At 32.5% G+C, this 16,563-nt stretch overlaps 1 protein-coding gene across 3 annotated transcripts in view; it reads left to right on the top strand.

The window, feature by feature from the left end:
• LRBA (LPS responsive beige-like anchor protein) overlaps positions 1 to 16,563 on the top strand; it is a 575,445-nt gene that overhangs the window by 402,982 nt on the left and 155,900 nt on the right. For all 3 annotated transcript variants that reach the window (XM_033134087.1, XM_033134086.1, XM_033134088.1), the window contains 3 exons: positions 393 to 495; positions 6,687 to 6,802; positions 9,576 to 9,688. In XM_033134087.1, coding sequence (XP_032989978.1) covers positions 393 to 495; positions 6,687 to 6,802; positions 9,576 to 9,688 — 332 coding nt within the window. The remainder of the gene's footprint in view (positions 1 to 392; positions 496 to 6,686; positions 6,803 to 9,575; positions 9,689 to 16,563) is intronic.

The following is a 16,563-nucleotide window of genomic DNA, read 5'->3' as shown; positions in this document are numbered from 1 at the left end:
AAGTGTACATTTCTCTAATACATCATCTGTATATTACATTGTGTGTTCTTAATAGAAATTCAAAGATATATATTAACTTGCCAAAATTTTGTAAGTTCACCTTGTGGCTAGATAATCTGAGTTACATGTCACATTAATGCAACAACAGTTACTATAATTCCAACAGTATTTAGTTAAGGAACTGTCTATGGTATAGGAGTTTATAAGTGAAATGAATATTACCTCCAACATATTAATACGAAAAGTTGACATGCACTATAATAAATGTAATATAATAACAATTATATTCAATAAATACCTGAAGTAAGAGTAAATGTTTTATTGGACCAAGAAGTCAATTTTCCAGAAAAGAAATCATATTGTGTTCTAACTTTTAAAACTATTTTCCACAGTTGCTGTAATGTTCAACTTCCCAGACCCTGCAACAGTAAAGAAAGTGGTGAATTACCTACCTCGTGTTGGTATTGGAACTTGTTTTGGATTGCCTCAAACCAGGTACTGTTTTCTATGAGAAAAATATGGAAAGTCATATTAATATCTGTTCTTAATTGTTTTGAAATGCATGACCTTCTGTTTTATATTTCATAATAAATGATTATTAGTGTATTGTTTTGAGTCAACTGAACTTTTGTGTTAGGAAACTAGAGAAAGAGGAGCAAATGTAAACCAAAGTAAACCAAAACAAGAAAATAATAAGCATAAAGGCAGAACATCAATGAAAAAGTAAACAAACCAATAGAAAAATGTCAATGTAATGAGTTTTTTCTCTGTAAAGATTAATAAACATCTATACAAGACTTACAAAAAAAAAAAAAAGATACAAATCACCAATATCAAAGATGAAAGAAAGGACATCACTACAGACCCTTCACATATTAAAAGGAAAATAAGGATATATTATGAATAAACTTATACTACTTAACCAGACAATTTAGATGAAATGGACAGATTCCTTCAAAGACACAATTTATCAAATCTCCCTAATGAGGAATGATTAACCTTAATAGATGCACAGAGGAAACTGAATTTGTAGTTAAAGATCTTCTAACAGAGAAAATTCATAGCTCAAATGGTTTTATTGCTAAATTCTATCATATATTTAATGAAGAAATAATACTATTTCTAAGCAAACTCACACAGAAAATAGAAAAGAAGGACAAGTTTCCAAAGTCATCGTATGAGGCCAGCATTACATGAATTCCAAAGTCACAAAACGGCATTACCATGAAAGGAAACTACTGACCGTCTTGTTTGGAAAGAAAGAAATAATACAGTTTTTATTCGAAGATATACATGGCTTATACATGCTTTTATGTGGAAATTCCTGGGAACCTACCAAAAAACAAACAAACAAACAAACAAACAAACAAAAAACAGATATTAGAACAAATAAATGATCTTAGCTGTATTGTAACATACAGAGTTAATATACAAAATTTAATTCTTTTCTGTATGCTAGCAATGAAATTAAAATTAAATGTACCATCTAAATATTATTTTAAAACTAAGTAACTATAGATAAATTTGTAAGACTTGTTCACTGAAAATTGAACAAGTTCAGAGATATTAAAGAAACCTAAAAATGAAAAGTTATACTATACCATATTCATGAATTGGAAGACTCAGTATTATTTAGATGTCAGTTTTCTCTGAAACTGATCCATAGGTTCAAATCAGTTCTACCCAAAATCATAGGAGGCTTTTTTGGAGAATTTGACAAGCTGATACTAAAATTTAAGTGGAAATACAAATATCCATAGTAGCTCAAACAATTTTGAAAAAGAAAAACAAGGTTTGGAGGACTTCCACTATCTGATGTCAAGACAATATAAAATTACATTAATTCGTATATTTGCTATTTGTGTGAATAGACATATAGATGAATAGAATATAATAACTTCCAGAAATAAATCCATACATAAATTGTCAACTTGATTTTCACCGAGGTACATTCATAGGGAAAGAGTTTTTTTCAACAAATGATGGTCAATAATTGGATATCCATATGCAAAAAAAAAAAAAAAAACAAAATCAAATAAGTCCCCTCACCCCTTACTTCACAAAATGTAAAACTCAAAGTGTAACAGAAAGAAAAAGTAACATACCCTAATCATAAATGCTAAATTAAAATGTCCTAAAGAAAACAAAATGTCCTAAAGAAAACCTCGAGTTAAGCACAGATTTCTTAAGTGAGACTCAAAATTATTCATTAACTGGCCTTCACAATTAAAAACATTTATTTTTGAAAGTCACTCTTAAAAAAATGTAAGGATATGGTACAGACTGGCTTAAAATATTTGCACAACTTTGTGATAAACATATAAACAAACCTGGTTAAAAAAAAATAGGTCGAAGATTTGAACAGATACTTCAACAAAGAATAGACAGCAAATATTTAAACTCATGAGAAGATGCCGACCATCACTGGTCATTTGAGAAATGCCAATTAAAAACCATAGTGTGAAAATGGCACACCTTTTAGAATGGCACACCTTTTAAAAACTGACAATACCAAGAGCTAATAATGATGCAGAGTAACTAGAATTTCACATGTTGCTAACGGGAAAGTAAAGAGGCATGGCTGCTTTGGAAAAAGTTTTGCAGTTTCATATAAAATTAACCATATACTCACCATCCACTCTTTTAAGTCTCATTTGAAGGCATTTACCTTAGAGAAATGAAAATACATATTCATTCAGTGACCTGTTCACAAATATAACAGCTGTAGTCACAAAAAATTGGAAATAGCCAAGATGATCATCAACTAGTGAATAAATTGTAGTACATCCACACAATAAAATCTATTACTCAGCAATAGAAAGGAATGACCTACTGATATATGGAACAACATGGATGAATTTGAAAAATATTATGCCAGGTGAAAGAAGCCAATACAAAGGACTACATACTGTATGATTCCATTCATAAAACATTTTGGAAAAAAATAAAACTGTTTGGATAGAAATCAGGTCAGTGGTTGCGAGGGGCTGGAGTGTGAAGGGGCGGAGTAGTTATAATGGAAGTTCTGAGGGAAACTTGATGTCATGGAAGTATTTCATATCTTGATTCTTATGGTATTACACAACTGTATTTGTTTGGCAAAGCTCATTGCATTGTATATTTTTAAAAGGATGGATTTTATGCTATGTAATTTATTCTTCAACAAACTTGATTTTCAAAAACAGAAAAAGATAAAGAATGTGAAATATTAATAAGGATACACACAAAATCAGGAACTCTAGAACCATGCTAGTAGGAATATAAACGAGTATAATCACTATGGAACACAACTTGCCAGCTTTGTTACAAAGTTAAATATGCACTTAATTTATGTCCTATAAGTTTCACTCCTAAGTTTTTACCAAGAGTGATGAAAATACACACATTCACTTGTAAGCAAATATAATAGCAGTGTTACTCATAATAGTCCCTAATGTCTATAATATGTAAATGGATCAAGAGATTGTAGTGCATCCGCACAGTGAAATACTACTCAGAAATAAAAAGGAATTTACTGCCAATACATGCAACAATATGGGTGAATTTCAAAAGCATTATGCTAAATCAAAGAAGTTAGGCAGCATGGGCTCTAGTCATCATAGCCATGGGCTTTGATTCTATTTATGTGAAATTATTGAAAAAACAATACTGTAGAGTGACAGATAGCAGATCTTTGGTTATCAAGGACCAGGAACTCTGGGACAAAGGCATTAGCTGCAAAGGGAAGTGAGGGGGCTTTTTGGAGTATATCTTCACTGTGATGATGGTTACAGAAATATGTATATTCAAACCTTATTCAAGTCTACACTTAAGGTTGGTAAATGTGATATTAAATTTTGTGTCAAAAAAGATCATGGAAATAATAAACTCTCTGTATTTAAAATAAGTTGCAAAATTGTTTATTACCTACACATTATCATGTGCTGTTATTTAGCATGTATGAAAAATCAGAGTAACATTTTTTATCACTTTGTTAATAAATACTTCATTATGTTGTTGGTTGTATTTTTTCTTTGTTGATATAAACATGAAATCCGTATATTAAGGATTTTGTCACTATAATTAATTGAAACTTTCACCTTTGACCTCTGGTAAATCAGAGTTCAAATATTAATTTTGTGTGTATATGTATATGTATAGTCTTAATAAGTAGTATTTATATTTTTCAAGTAACTACCTGAGAGAAATATTAAAATGTCAAAGCATCTTTCATGGTATAGGGAACTGGGACAGTGGGGATAGCGTCTCTTTACTGTGTACTTGTCAGTTGGCTGTATTTAAATAGCACCGTCATTAATTATTGTAGGTATTGATTCATCATCAATACAGTTTTTTAACTAATTTAAGGACTGGGAAGAGAATGAACACTGGAATTTTTCCTTTGAAATCTTGAAATATATTAGCTGTAGAAACTTCAAGTTTCCTTTTGCGTACCTAATTTTGTGTTGTTTTGAGTAGTTTTTGATTAGTGTTATTTCAGTTTTGTTAGGTAATATCTTGTTACAGATGCAATTGAAGTAGAATGAACAGACAACAGTCAGAGCTGTAGAAGCTACAGTCATCCTAAGATTGGAGAACTTTCCGAGAAGCACGCATATGCCCGTTGGCAGTAATCCTTGGTTCCTCACCAAGCCAGCTCCTCCATGCACTGCTTGAGGGTCTTCATGACCTGGGAGCTGACTTTCCCCCGGAGCAAGTGCTCCAAGAGAGAATGAGGCAGAAGCCCCAATGTCTTTTTGTGATCTACCCTTGATAGTCACATGCCATCATTTCTGCTGCTGATATTTGTTACAAGTGAGTTGTTAAATACAGCCCAAGCTTGCTGGGAGGGCATTCAAGTTCAGAAAGTATCAAAGAATTTGTGGACATATTTTAAAACTACCACAGATCACAACTTTTATGTGCCCTTCTGGATTATAAGCAGTAGCTAGTTACGTTACAATGCAAATCCTGGTTTTGGTAAGGTTATTTTACAATTTAATGAGGAATTTCAGTGTTCAGAAGGAAGCAGCTCAGAAATGCATAGATTTCCTTATCTTAATAAAAAGTCTTATTTTCCTACTCATTAGCTCTATTAAAAAACTTTTATTCATTACCTAAAATGTGTTATCGTACTTGGGAACGCTTTGTAATGGTTTCTTACAGTTAAACCTAAAAGTCTTAATTCAGTAAATTAGTGGCTTAAATAGATCTTCAGCACTTACACTGGTATATTTTGTATTCATACAATGGTATACTATTCAGCAGTCAAAATAAATGAACTACTAATACATGCTACACATTGATGCACCTCAAAAACATTACGGTTAGTGAAAGAGCCTGATGCAAAAGATTAGACTATTCGTACATGATGTCTAATTCCATTTATTCAAAATGTCAAAAAAAAGGTAAGTTTATAGAGACAAAGCTCTATAAACTTAAAAGCTCTATAAAGCTCTATTGATAGCCGCCTAGAGTTGAGATAGGAATGGTGATTAACTATAAACAGGCATAAGGCAAGGTTTTGTGGTAATAAAAATGTTCTCAAGTGATAATTGTACAACTCTAGAAATTTCCTTACAAAGAAACATCAATAGTACACTTAATGAGTAAATTTTGTGGTATATAAATTATGCTTTTGCAAATAAAACTTTTAAAAACATAGTTACCTTGTTCTTAGTGGAAGGAAGAACTGGAGAGTATAGTTACCTGAGTTTCTAGGCTCTGAATGGAATAATTGATCTTGTTGCTGAGTTCCTACAGCTACTTAACAACTGATCAGTGGTATCCTTTGTAACTTACCTTGTATTAGGAAAACATAAAAATAGGTCTCCCATTGAGCTGTATGAAAAAATTAATAGTGTCTCTCATCTTTAACCTACCTCCCGAATAGACAACTAAAGAGTTTACAATCATTGATTTTTTTTGAAAAGAATAAATTATAAAGGTGTTGGCAAGTAACAATTTTCTAAAAAAATAAGATTGTATGAATTGAGATATAAAATCTTCCCGGAGAAAATGCTACAGACACTTGTGAAAATGAACTCTAGGTAAAAAATATGAATAAATTGTGAACTTAGAGTAAATTGTGTTAATTCTGAAGCAAGTTTGACTTTCATTTTTTTTTCCTAATCATTACATTTAAAAACAAAGGGCAATATATGTTATACATAATTCCACTGTATTTTCTATTGTATAATTCTAATACATAAACTGAGGTTAATAACAATAAACTGAGCTTAAAAGAAAAAAGAGTTTACAGTTCTTTTTCCCTTGTTACAAAGTGTATGCAAACATAATATTTAAATATATAATGTACAAGTGTGTTCTCTTTAAGTGATGACTATTAAAATTGATAAAGATGTGAGTACAGTGTTATATGTATTTCTCAGTTATTATATCAGTAAAGCAGTGAATTATTAATCATACTATTATCAGTCAACCTTATGACAACTACATATTATAATGGCATTGTCACGACAGCTTACCTTAATGAACAGAACATGTACAGTACACCTGTGGCTAGTCCACATCATTTTTTAAAATTAATTGTAGATTGAAACGTCTCTAGTATTCATTAGTATAACACGAATATAACTTCAGAATATACAGATATCATTTTGAATAAGCATAGATATTCATGATTTATTGTGATATAATTAGTCTTACATTTAAATTGATTCTACATCAATTTCTTTTTATTGCAGGCGTATATCATTAGCTAGTCCTCGTCAACTTTTTAAAGCTTCTAATATGACCCAGCGATGGCAACACAGAGAGATTTCAAATTTTGAGTACTTGATGTTTCTCAACACAATAGCAGGTAATCTAAGCTCACATGTTGACTTGTTTCAAACAATAAACTGTTGTGATATGATCAGATTATTTTGAATGCTGGTATAGGTAGCTTATTACTACACAAATACCTCATCAAGAGTATATGGACAATTGGCTACTTGACGGAAATTAAAAATGGGTATACATAATATTTTCCAAAGATATAAAATGAAAATTTACAACTATTTAATGTAGTAAGAATGGACTCTGTGGAATAGTAGGAATAAATTAACCACATAAAATATTAAGAATCTATTAATAACTTAATTGAAATACTGGGGGGTGCCAAAAGAATGTACACGTTAAGAGATGTTATCTATGTATTACTTTTCTAAGTTGAATTAAATTACGGTAGCAATGTATAGTATAACGTTTGCTCAAAAGATGGCGTTAATCAAATGAACGCTAGCGTCATTCATTGTATTACAATTTTAATACAGTTTTTCCCTCTCTTAAAATGTATGCATTTTTTGGCACCCTCTGTATATGATGAAACAATGAAATATAATACAGAAAAAAGAAAACTGTATAAAATAAAGGAATATTTATATTATGACCCATACATGAAAATCGAAAGACTAAAAGGTCCTGTACAAGTTCTGTAGTTATTTAATATCATTGACAATCACCCATTAAACCTGTTCACTTTGGAAGAGAGTTAAAAATAGAACTCTGTCATAACTTTTCATTTGTGCTAATTGGAGTAAAAAAAACAGAATGTAATCATGAGACATTTGAGATTCAGGTTAATAAATGCCCATGGCTTATAGTTGAGGCACAAATAAGATACAAAGAGAATAAGGCATGTTGCTTACTCTGAGCACTTATGTGATTCTAAAGTAGAGTGATATTGATTCAATAAAAAAATACAAAGTACTATGGGGATTAAAAGCACAGAGAGGAAAAATATATTCATTCAGTTGGTGGGAGTAAGGAAATAGCAGGAGAGATTTTATGTTTGTGTAAAGATGGATGTAACCTTAACTAGCATAGGAGGTAGTTGGGAGATTAGAAGTCATTTTATGTAAAACTGAAGGTTTAAGTAAACTTATAAAGATGGGAAAATATGAAGTATAGTTAGAAAATGATTGATTAATGGTGTAGTTTTATACACACACAAGATAACGTGTATACAATAGTCCCCTCCATCCACAGGGTATATGTCCCGAGACCCACAGTGGATGCCTGAAACGAAGACTAGTACCGAACCCTGTGTATACTGTGTTTTTTTCCTATACTTGTATATACTTTGCAGCTTCTCCTTGGCATATCCTAATTGCCAGCATCACTACTCTTGTGCTTTGGGGGCATTGTTAAGTAAAATAAGGGTTACTTAAACACAGCACTGCGATGCCTCCAGAGTCCATCTGATAACCGAGATGGCCACTAAGCGACTAACAGTCGTGGTCGGGAAGTTTATACAGTGTGGAGACTCTGGACAAAGGGCTGATTCACATCCAGGTGGGATGGAGCAGGACAGTGGGAGATTGCATCACACTACTCAGAATGGTGTGCAATTTAAAACTTATGAATTATTTGCTTTTAGAACTTTCTATGTAATATTTTCGGACCGCAGTTGAGCGAGAGTAACTGAAACTGTAGAAAGCAAAACCATGGATACGGGGGACTACTGTATATATGCATACAATGTGTATGTGCACATATGTTTGTGTGTATGTGTGTGTGTGTGTGTGTGTGTGTGTGTGTGTGCGTGCATAAAAACATAATGAGAAAGAGAACTGGAAAGGTTGTGTGGAAATGTGGAAGATTTTCTGTCAGTTTGAGGAGTTAACAGTCAGTTCTTTGGGAAAGTTCTGAGAGTTTTTGAACAAATGAATGATATTAGAACTAAGTTGGAGGCAGAATGAAGAACAAATTGGAGTGTAGAGAGTCTAGGCAGAGAGCAAAGTTAGGAAGCAATTGTATAAAAAGTAATGAGAGTCTGCATTAGAGAAATGACAGCGGGAATTAAAAGATAATATTAAATAACAAGAATTTCCAAGGTCCAAACCATTGGACAACCAGTTAACTGTGTCATTGAATATCATTATTTAGAAGAAGTGTAGAAAAGTATGTGGCAGCATTTAGGAGTGGGGGAACAACACTGATGATGCTGAGCATGATATTCAGAGGATCTTAGAATTTGAACGCGGTCACAGAAATTTCAGTGCAACTCCCATATTTTATAGATGACTAATGAATGCTCCCAGGGGTTAAATCACCTAAACTTGGTTGGTGGCTTGGTTGGTTGGTTGGTTGGTTGGTTGGTTCGTTAATTAATGGCAGGGAAAGGAATCTGGTTTTGAAAAACTCTTAATTAACAGCAGGGAAAGGAATCTGGTTTGGAAACACTCTTACGAAAATTGCAAATTATTTTTTAAAGTCTTAATACAGAATATTTTATTTGGTATAGGTTTTCAAGTAATAAAAACAGTCAAGGGTAGTTTACGAGAACATAAACTTGGAGGTCAGAGTACCTGGTTATGAATATGGTACACCATTACAAGTTACATCATTTTGGAAAAGTTACCAAGCCTTTTGTGCCTCAATTTTTGTCATCTATAAAATGGGGATGATCATTAATTTCATAGGGTTATTGTGAGAATTAAATGAAATAATACATTGATAGCACTATCTGAGAACACTATCTGGCACTCCAAAAACTGTCAGTTGTCATTGTTAGTAAATTACACTTCTGAATCTGCTTACCATTTCATTATTATAGATTAAATGACGTTTTTTACCCCCCTCTATCCCAGGACGGACTTACAATGACTTAAATCAGTATCCAGTGTTTCCATGGGTCATCACTAATTATGAATCAGAAGAATTGGACCTTACCTTGCCAAGTAACTTCAGAGATTTATCCAAGGTAATTTCTCACCTGAAATATAATTGTCTTGCATTTCAAAATATATTTGATTATTTTTAATTTTCACATTTGTTTTTACTAATCTTTTAAATATAATTGTAGCTTTACTATATTTATCTTTCAAATGAATTTTCAGGTTTTGAAAATTGAAAATTGAAAAATGTACTGTGCATGAAAACTTGATGGCAATTAAAAATATTGTTATATATTTTTTTCCCGCATACATTTAAGAAGACATTATTCTCAAATATCAACGCAACTTCTAAGGGTGTTAGTATTTGATAAAACCTATAAAGGAGGTTTTATAGGTTAGGGAAACTTCTCAGCAATACTCTTATAAACAGATAAGTAACCCTACTCCAGGTCTCCTAACTGACCTCCCTATTACCTCTTGCCCGTATTTCATCCATTGTTCACTACAACAAAGTGAATCTTTTGAAATCTAATTTTGAATCACGTAAATCCAGTGCTTAAAGTTTTCTTGTCTTATTACTGAATAGAGAATAAATCTTTCCCAATTCAAAGCTTTGCTTCCTCTGCCTTTAATGTTTGTCTCCCTATTTTGTGAGTGGCTGACTCTTTGCTGTAGGTCACCTCTTCAGAGACCATTACTAACTACCTTCCTTCCCTGCTTATCCTGCTCTCTGTTTCTTTCAGAGCACCTGAAATATCCTGCATTTTACATGTGCTGCTACTTACTTGTTGGGTTCTTCTTCTCTCCCCAACTAAGCTCCATATGATAGAGTTCTTGTTCACTTTTTCTCCCATGCCTAGCACAGGACCTGCCATGCAATAAGTGTTAAATGAATTAAGTAAAATATATGTGACATTTTCGCCAAGTTATAAAATATTAATATTAACTGTATTAGATTTTTAAGTGTAAAACTTAAATAAGAAAACAAAAATTACTGTTAATTTACCACATATCAATAAGGAATAATTACACTTTAGATATGTGTGCACACATGCACATGCATGCGCTCATGTGCACGCACACGTAAACACACACACACATACATACACACACACACACAGTTTTTTTTTAACTTTCTGTAAGTATTTTCCCATGTCTTCCGCTGTTCTTCAAGACTTTTCCTTTTCCATCCTGGATTATCAATAAAGAGAATTTCCTGAATCATCATTTTGTGATATACAATAAAGTTTATATCTTTTTTCTTTGTAGCTCTTTATTATGGAAATTTCAAGTCTACATAAAAGTAGACAAAATAGCATAATAAATTCCCATCTACCAATCAGCCTGCTTCAGTAATTAACAGCTCATGGTTACTCATATTTTATCTTTGCTCTCATTTTCTTGCCTCCTTCCCGTATTACTTTGAAGCAGATCCTAGATATCATTATATTCATAAATATTTCAACATATTCTTCTATAAACTGAGGTCTCTTTTTAAAGCACAACTATAGTACCATTAGTAAGCCTAAAATATTAACAATAATTTCTTAATTTTTCAAATATCAAATTCCCAGTAGGTATCACATTTTCAATTAAATTACAACTTTCAAAATTCTTTTTAATTTGTTTATTCAAGTGAGGATGCAACTAAGGACCACATATTGTGATCGGCTGATATATCTCTTAAGTCTTTATTCTATAAGGTTTCTCTTCCATCTTTTTTTCTGTCTAATTTATTGAAGAAACATATTATGTGGAGTTTGCTTATTGCATCCCTGTGTATAGTCTAACAGGTTCCTTTGTCATCTATATTTCTTATAAGTTGGTAGTTGGTTCCAAAGGTTGATACAATTCAAATTAGATATTTTGGGCAAGACTGCTTTGTAGGAAGTTTTTTATGTTCTTCTGTCAAGGGCATGTAGTATCTGCCTTACTTTCTTTTGTGATGTTAGCAGACATTGATATTGAATGCCTAGATTAGTTTGGTAAGGATTGCAAAATGGTGGTATTTAAATTGTCACTTCTATTTCATTTATTATTGGGAATCATTCTATAATGAGACACTTCCCTTCATCTACTATTAGGTTAGCTGCAGATCAGAATTTCCCAGGTGATTATGAGGAATAACAAATGGATAAATATTTGTTTTGTCTTTGTTTCTACTTTTGCTTTTTCTTTTTTTTTTTTTAAAGGAAATCCTTACTTACTTTTAGGTACATTAGTTCTAAGACCCTGCAGTATTTCACTCGAATGTATAGAATTCTCTGGTCTCATAAATGAGGACTATAATAAATTAGTTTGACTTGTGTAGTAAGCCATGCAATAGGTCAGTAACAAAAAACTGGACAGCTATTTAATTCTCAGGCTATTGTATTCTACTCTCTCCATAATTTGAATTTTAGGTATATAAAAGTTTTTTTTAAAATCTAACTTTTCATTTATTTGTTAAAATGTAAAGTTTGCTTCACGAAGTAAATTCGATTTAAATAAATCTTCTAGAATTCTATAACTGCCTTTCCCCCCCCCCCTTAACTGAGTCCTTCAGTTTGGACTTCTGTTTAAGCACATACTAGTTTATTAAGACTTTTTTTGTGCTTCAGAGGATTTCTTTTGTAGGCTCTTCAAGATGCAGTGGGTAGTAAGATACATTGTGGACAGCATACATGTTTCTGTCTTGATGGAACAGTTACTAATGGTGATAAGTGGGAGGCCATTTGGATATTTCTGCTGAGGCCGTATTTCTGTCTTCTGCCATCATGTCTCTGAGCAAGAGCTCCCGTAAGCCTCTTAACCTCCTCACACCACTGTTCCTTGCCAACTGTCACCATTCTCTGACCCTCGTTTTTGTTCTCTATCCCACTAAATATCTTACCTGACTAGAGGAAAGCCTCCAAAACATTTTTTAATGTAGTTTATATGATATTTTCTTTATGAGATTTCATAGAAAGAATATTAGCAAAATGCTGTTAAAGACTATTTGCCAGCTAAACAATCCTTTATGAAAACTGAACTTATTTATTACAGATGTTTGTAAGGAACTTGCGAAATACTTTTGTTGGGTGGGTAAAATACTGTTTTAACTAATGCCTTTACAACTTATCTTCTATATATGATAAACAAGGCTATTGTTTTATGCCCCACTAGATGACCAATAGTACTTTTTTGTTAGATTAAAAAGAAAAAGGGGGAAAGCCTGGCTTCAAAACCAAAACAAGAGTTACTTATATTAATCTGTATCCATGTATGTTCATATCCGCTGTACAAAGACATAAAAATATCTTTTTGTGATTTAGTGTCTTTAATTGTATCCATTTTTATACTGTGAAAGACTTGTACTTTTGGCTGAGGAAGGAGAGTGCTGTTAACAAAAACTGAAGGGTACACACTTGAATAGTGAACAGTAGTGTAATTAGCAGGGCCCCGAAGAAGTGGGGAGCTCTAACACTCAACCACGAAACGCTTAGCTAATATCTCCTTTCTTACAAAGCAGCAGTAGCTCAAATGCTACAAAATTCATTCAGGTTCACAAAAATGGAATTTTCCTAATGCTAATTGTTTTCATTGAATATTGATGGAAATAAGTGAGTTTGGAATTAACTACATTATTTTTAGTGAAATAATCAAATATATCAAATACTCGAAAATTGCACTTTGCACATATAAAATAGTGCTGTTTACCATACAAAAGTATCTGATTCCTGTTGGTATTAAAGTCTGCATAATGTTTACAGTGTGATTCAATTTTCAAATACCTGTTTATACACATATTTTCAGGAATGCATCTTGTACATGAAATAAGCTGTGTCTGCATGAGTAACCATTATACTAGAGTTAAAATTTGTCCCATAGTATACATATAGCAAATATCACTATGTGTTTAAGTAAACTCGTGAAATGGAAGAAAACATTATGTGTAAAGCTTAATTTAAAGCATGAACAGATCTTATCCCATTCTTAAACAGATGATGTAGCCTTAAAATGTATTGAACTATTTATGCATATTTATGTCCCTTTAATTTCCCCAAAGCTGGTTTTTCAGAGGGGGTTGTAGTAGCTTTGATACAAAACTACAATTTTATTTGATAATCTTTTCCTTGTTGCACAGGGATTTTTCTTTCTGAAGCTGAATTAATGTATGTTTATCGGATCATCCTTTGAGAAAAGAAAAAGGCTGAATAGAATGATATAAAAAATGTCTCTAAGTTATAAAATTTTATTTCATGTACAATTTTTAAAAGAATCACAAATTAGTATTGTTACTCTTTTAGGAAATCAAATCTTTTTTAGTCTGAAAATCGGATGAAAATTAAATATTTTCTTGTACTAACAATGCCTCATCTGTCATAATAGTTTAAATTATTCTTTCAAAGGTGAAAAAAAGTTGGGATCAATTTTGAAGTTAATTTTTTTTCCCCTCCACTTTTCCAGTTGTTTCATCACTAGTCTAGAATTCTGACTGGTGAGGAGACAGATCTAACCATGCATAGAATTTGGAGTGACATTAATCCATATTTTATAAATACACATTGATTTTTATATTTTGACGTCTGTGAAAGAAATAAAAATCAACATTTTCTTTATGACCTTTCTTTATAAGAAATTATAATCAGGGCAGGAATATCTTTACAAAATGTCATACCATAATAACAAATTACGATGGCTAAGTGTTTCAGTGCTTCCTTTGTAGGTTAGGAAGATTTTCTTTGCTACTCTGATTTATTTATTTATTTTTCCTTAGTGGGGAGATTGATGGTGTAAACCAAGGAAAAACCAAGATAATAACTTGAGGAAAAACCAAGATAATCTGACACAGTGATCTCTTTTCTAATCATCAGCATAGTTATTTTGGCATATTAAATATATATTGTATATGTACTATAATCTGGATACATATTTTTTAAAAAAGTATGTTTTTAGATTGAAATACAGTTGATACCTATTCATTTGCAAATGAAAACTTAGCTATGGATTTCAGGAGATAGAAACATTCTAGTTTATTATTGCTACCTAATATTTACTGAGATTTATTATATGTCAGGCTCTGATCTCAGTATGAGCATATTGCATGTGTTAACTCCTAGTCCTCACAAAGACCTTTTACAATAGCAAAAACCTTTTACAAAGACTTTTTACAAAAGACAAAAAATAATTGTCTTTTACAGAGGCAGAAACTGAGGCACCATGAGGTTATACAAGTTGCACACAACTACACAGCTGGTTGGTAGAACCAGAATTTAAACACCAAACCAGTGCAGTTCACAACTAGCATTTAAAAAACATGGTTGGATAGCATAGCATTACATAAAAAAAGAAAATATCAGTGTGTTTCCAGTGTGAATCTTCTGCTTAAGGGGTGTGTGTGCGTTTGTGTGTACATGTGGGTTATGATTTAAAGTGACCTTTCTTTCTATGAGTTTTGCCCCAGAAAGTTTGAGAAACACTGCAATGTGCTATGTTGCCTCTTCTACTTTTGGCATCAATTGCTGAATCTGTCTTAATGTTATTAAGTTGCCTTTCACCAGTCATGCTGAAATACATGGGAAAATACACCCAGCATTGTGTTGCTTGAAAAAGGAAAGCTTTTCTAAATTGGCTACTCTTGGTGTGTTTGTCCCAGATCACGTTCCAAGCTTTTTTGACTAAGCCTGTTTTATGAAAAAGCTGAATGTTTGGTTAACACCAGAGAGTTCCTGATGTTACTACTCAAGTATTCATTTTATTTTTCCACTTATTGATTCTTTATTGATTCATATTGTTGGCCAGAGACTCTCAGTTTCTGGAGATTTGAAATAATGAAATCAGGTAGCTACGATCCTACTAAACAATAAACTAAAAATTAAGTGTTGGGGGGGGGAAGAATGGCCAAAGTGTAAGCAAGCATTTTGTATTTTAATAATTAGAGTTCACATTCTTAAAATGAAGGAAAATAGTGGAAGAGAGAATTTGAGGTAGAAGGGAAAGAAAAATCATCCATTTTTCAACTGTAGAGTACAAACGCAATGTGAGCTGTTATTTTGGTTCCCAGTGCAGAAGCAAGAAAAGTAAACACTGGGGGAAAATGAACCTGCCCTGGGATCTCCTGATTCCTCCTGACTTGCTGTGTGGGAGGCATCTGAGCAAAGTTTATTATCATCAGATCTTCAACCTGAATTTTAAATTTTGGTCCTGGCCCCAATAAATCATAGTTTCTTTTTTTTTTTTTAAAACCCATGTTACAATGCTGTACCATCCACACCATTAAACCAGCAGCTTCCATTGCCCTAGTCAGGATGTGTTTCTGAGTAAATTCTGAGATAACTAAAAAGAATTGAGTGACAAAGCTCTCCTGAATTTATTTCCTTGCTGATGAGTTGCAGTTGTTTGTCCTTAGTGTTTTGTGGTCCGTCCCCCCCCCACCCCGTGTGTCTCTCTCTCTCTCTCTCTCTCTCTCTCTCTCTCTCTCTCTCTTCCTCCCTCTTTCTTTGTTTAACGAAAAAGTAGATGAGTTTCTGTCTTGGTCTCTCATTTATCTCCTACCATTTGGCTGTGTGTTTTTATATGTTAGGTATTTCCTCCGCACACACACATTAATACACAGCATGCATCTTGACCTGGAATTGACTACCGACATTTAACTGTTGTTGATCAGACAACACTTCTTTATCTCTTTAAGTTTTAAGTGCTGTTTCTGACGAATGCCAGTCCTTTTAGTCAGTCTGTAACAGATATACCGGGAATCAATATACTATCTAGATGTCACAGAGGGAAAAGAACACTCTTTTTTGGTGGGAAGGGCAATAATGTTTAAATATGATAGGTGTTATAACTTTCACTTTGTTTTTCTATTTATTGGGCTTTAGTCAAACTAAAGGAATTCAGACAAAAAAAACACCTTATGATATGACTGAAGTAAATAATGGATCTTAAAGTGTTTAAGTAAAATACAAATGCACAAAAAGAAATTAAAAATTATCCCACACTT

The sequence above is a fragment of the Rhinolophus ferrumequinum genome, chromosome 18 (assembly GCF_004115265.2).
Source record: "Rhinolophus ferrumequinum isolate MPI-CBG mRhiFer1 chromosome 18, mRhiFer1_v1.p, whole genome shotgun sequence".
Taxonomy (NCBI): domain Eukaryota; kingdom Metazoa; phylum Chordata; class Mammalia; order Chiroptera; family Rhinolophidae; genus Rhinolophus; species Rhinolophus ferrumequinum.
The sequence above is the reverse complement of the archived record's forward strand: the minus strand, read 5'-3'. Positions and strand labels throughout refer to the sequence as shown.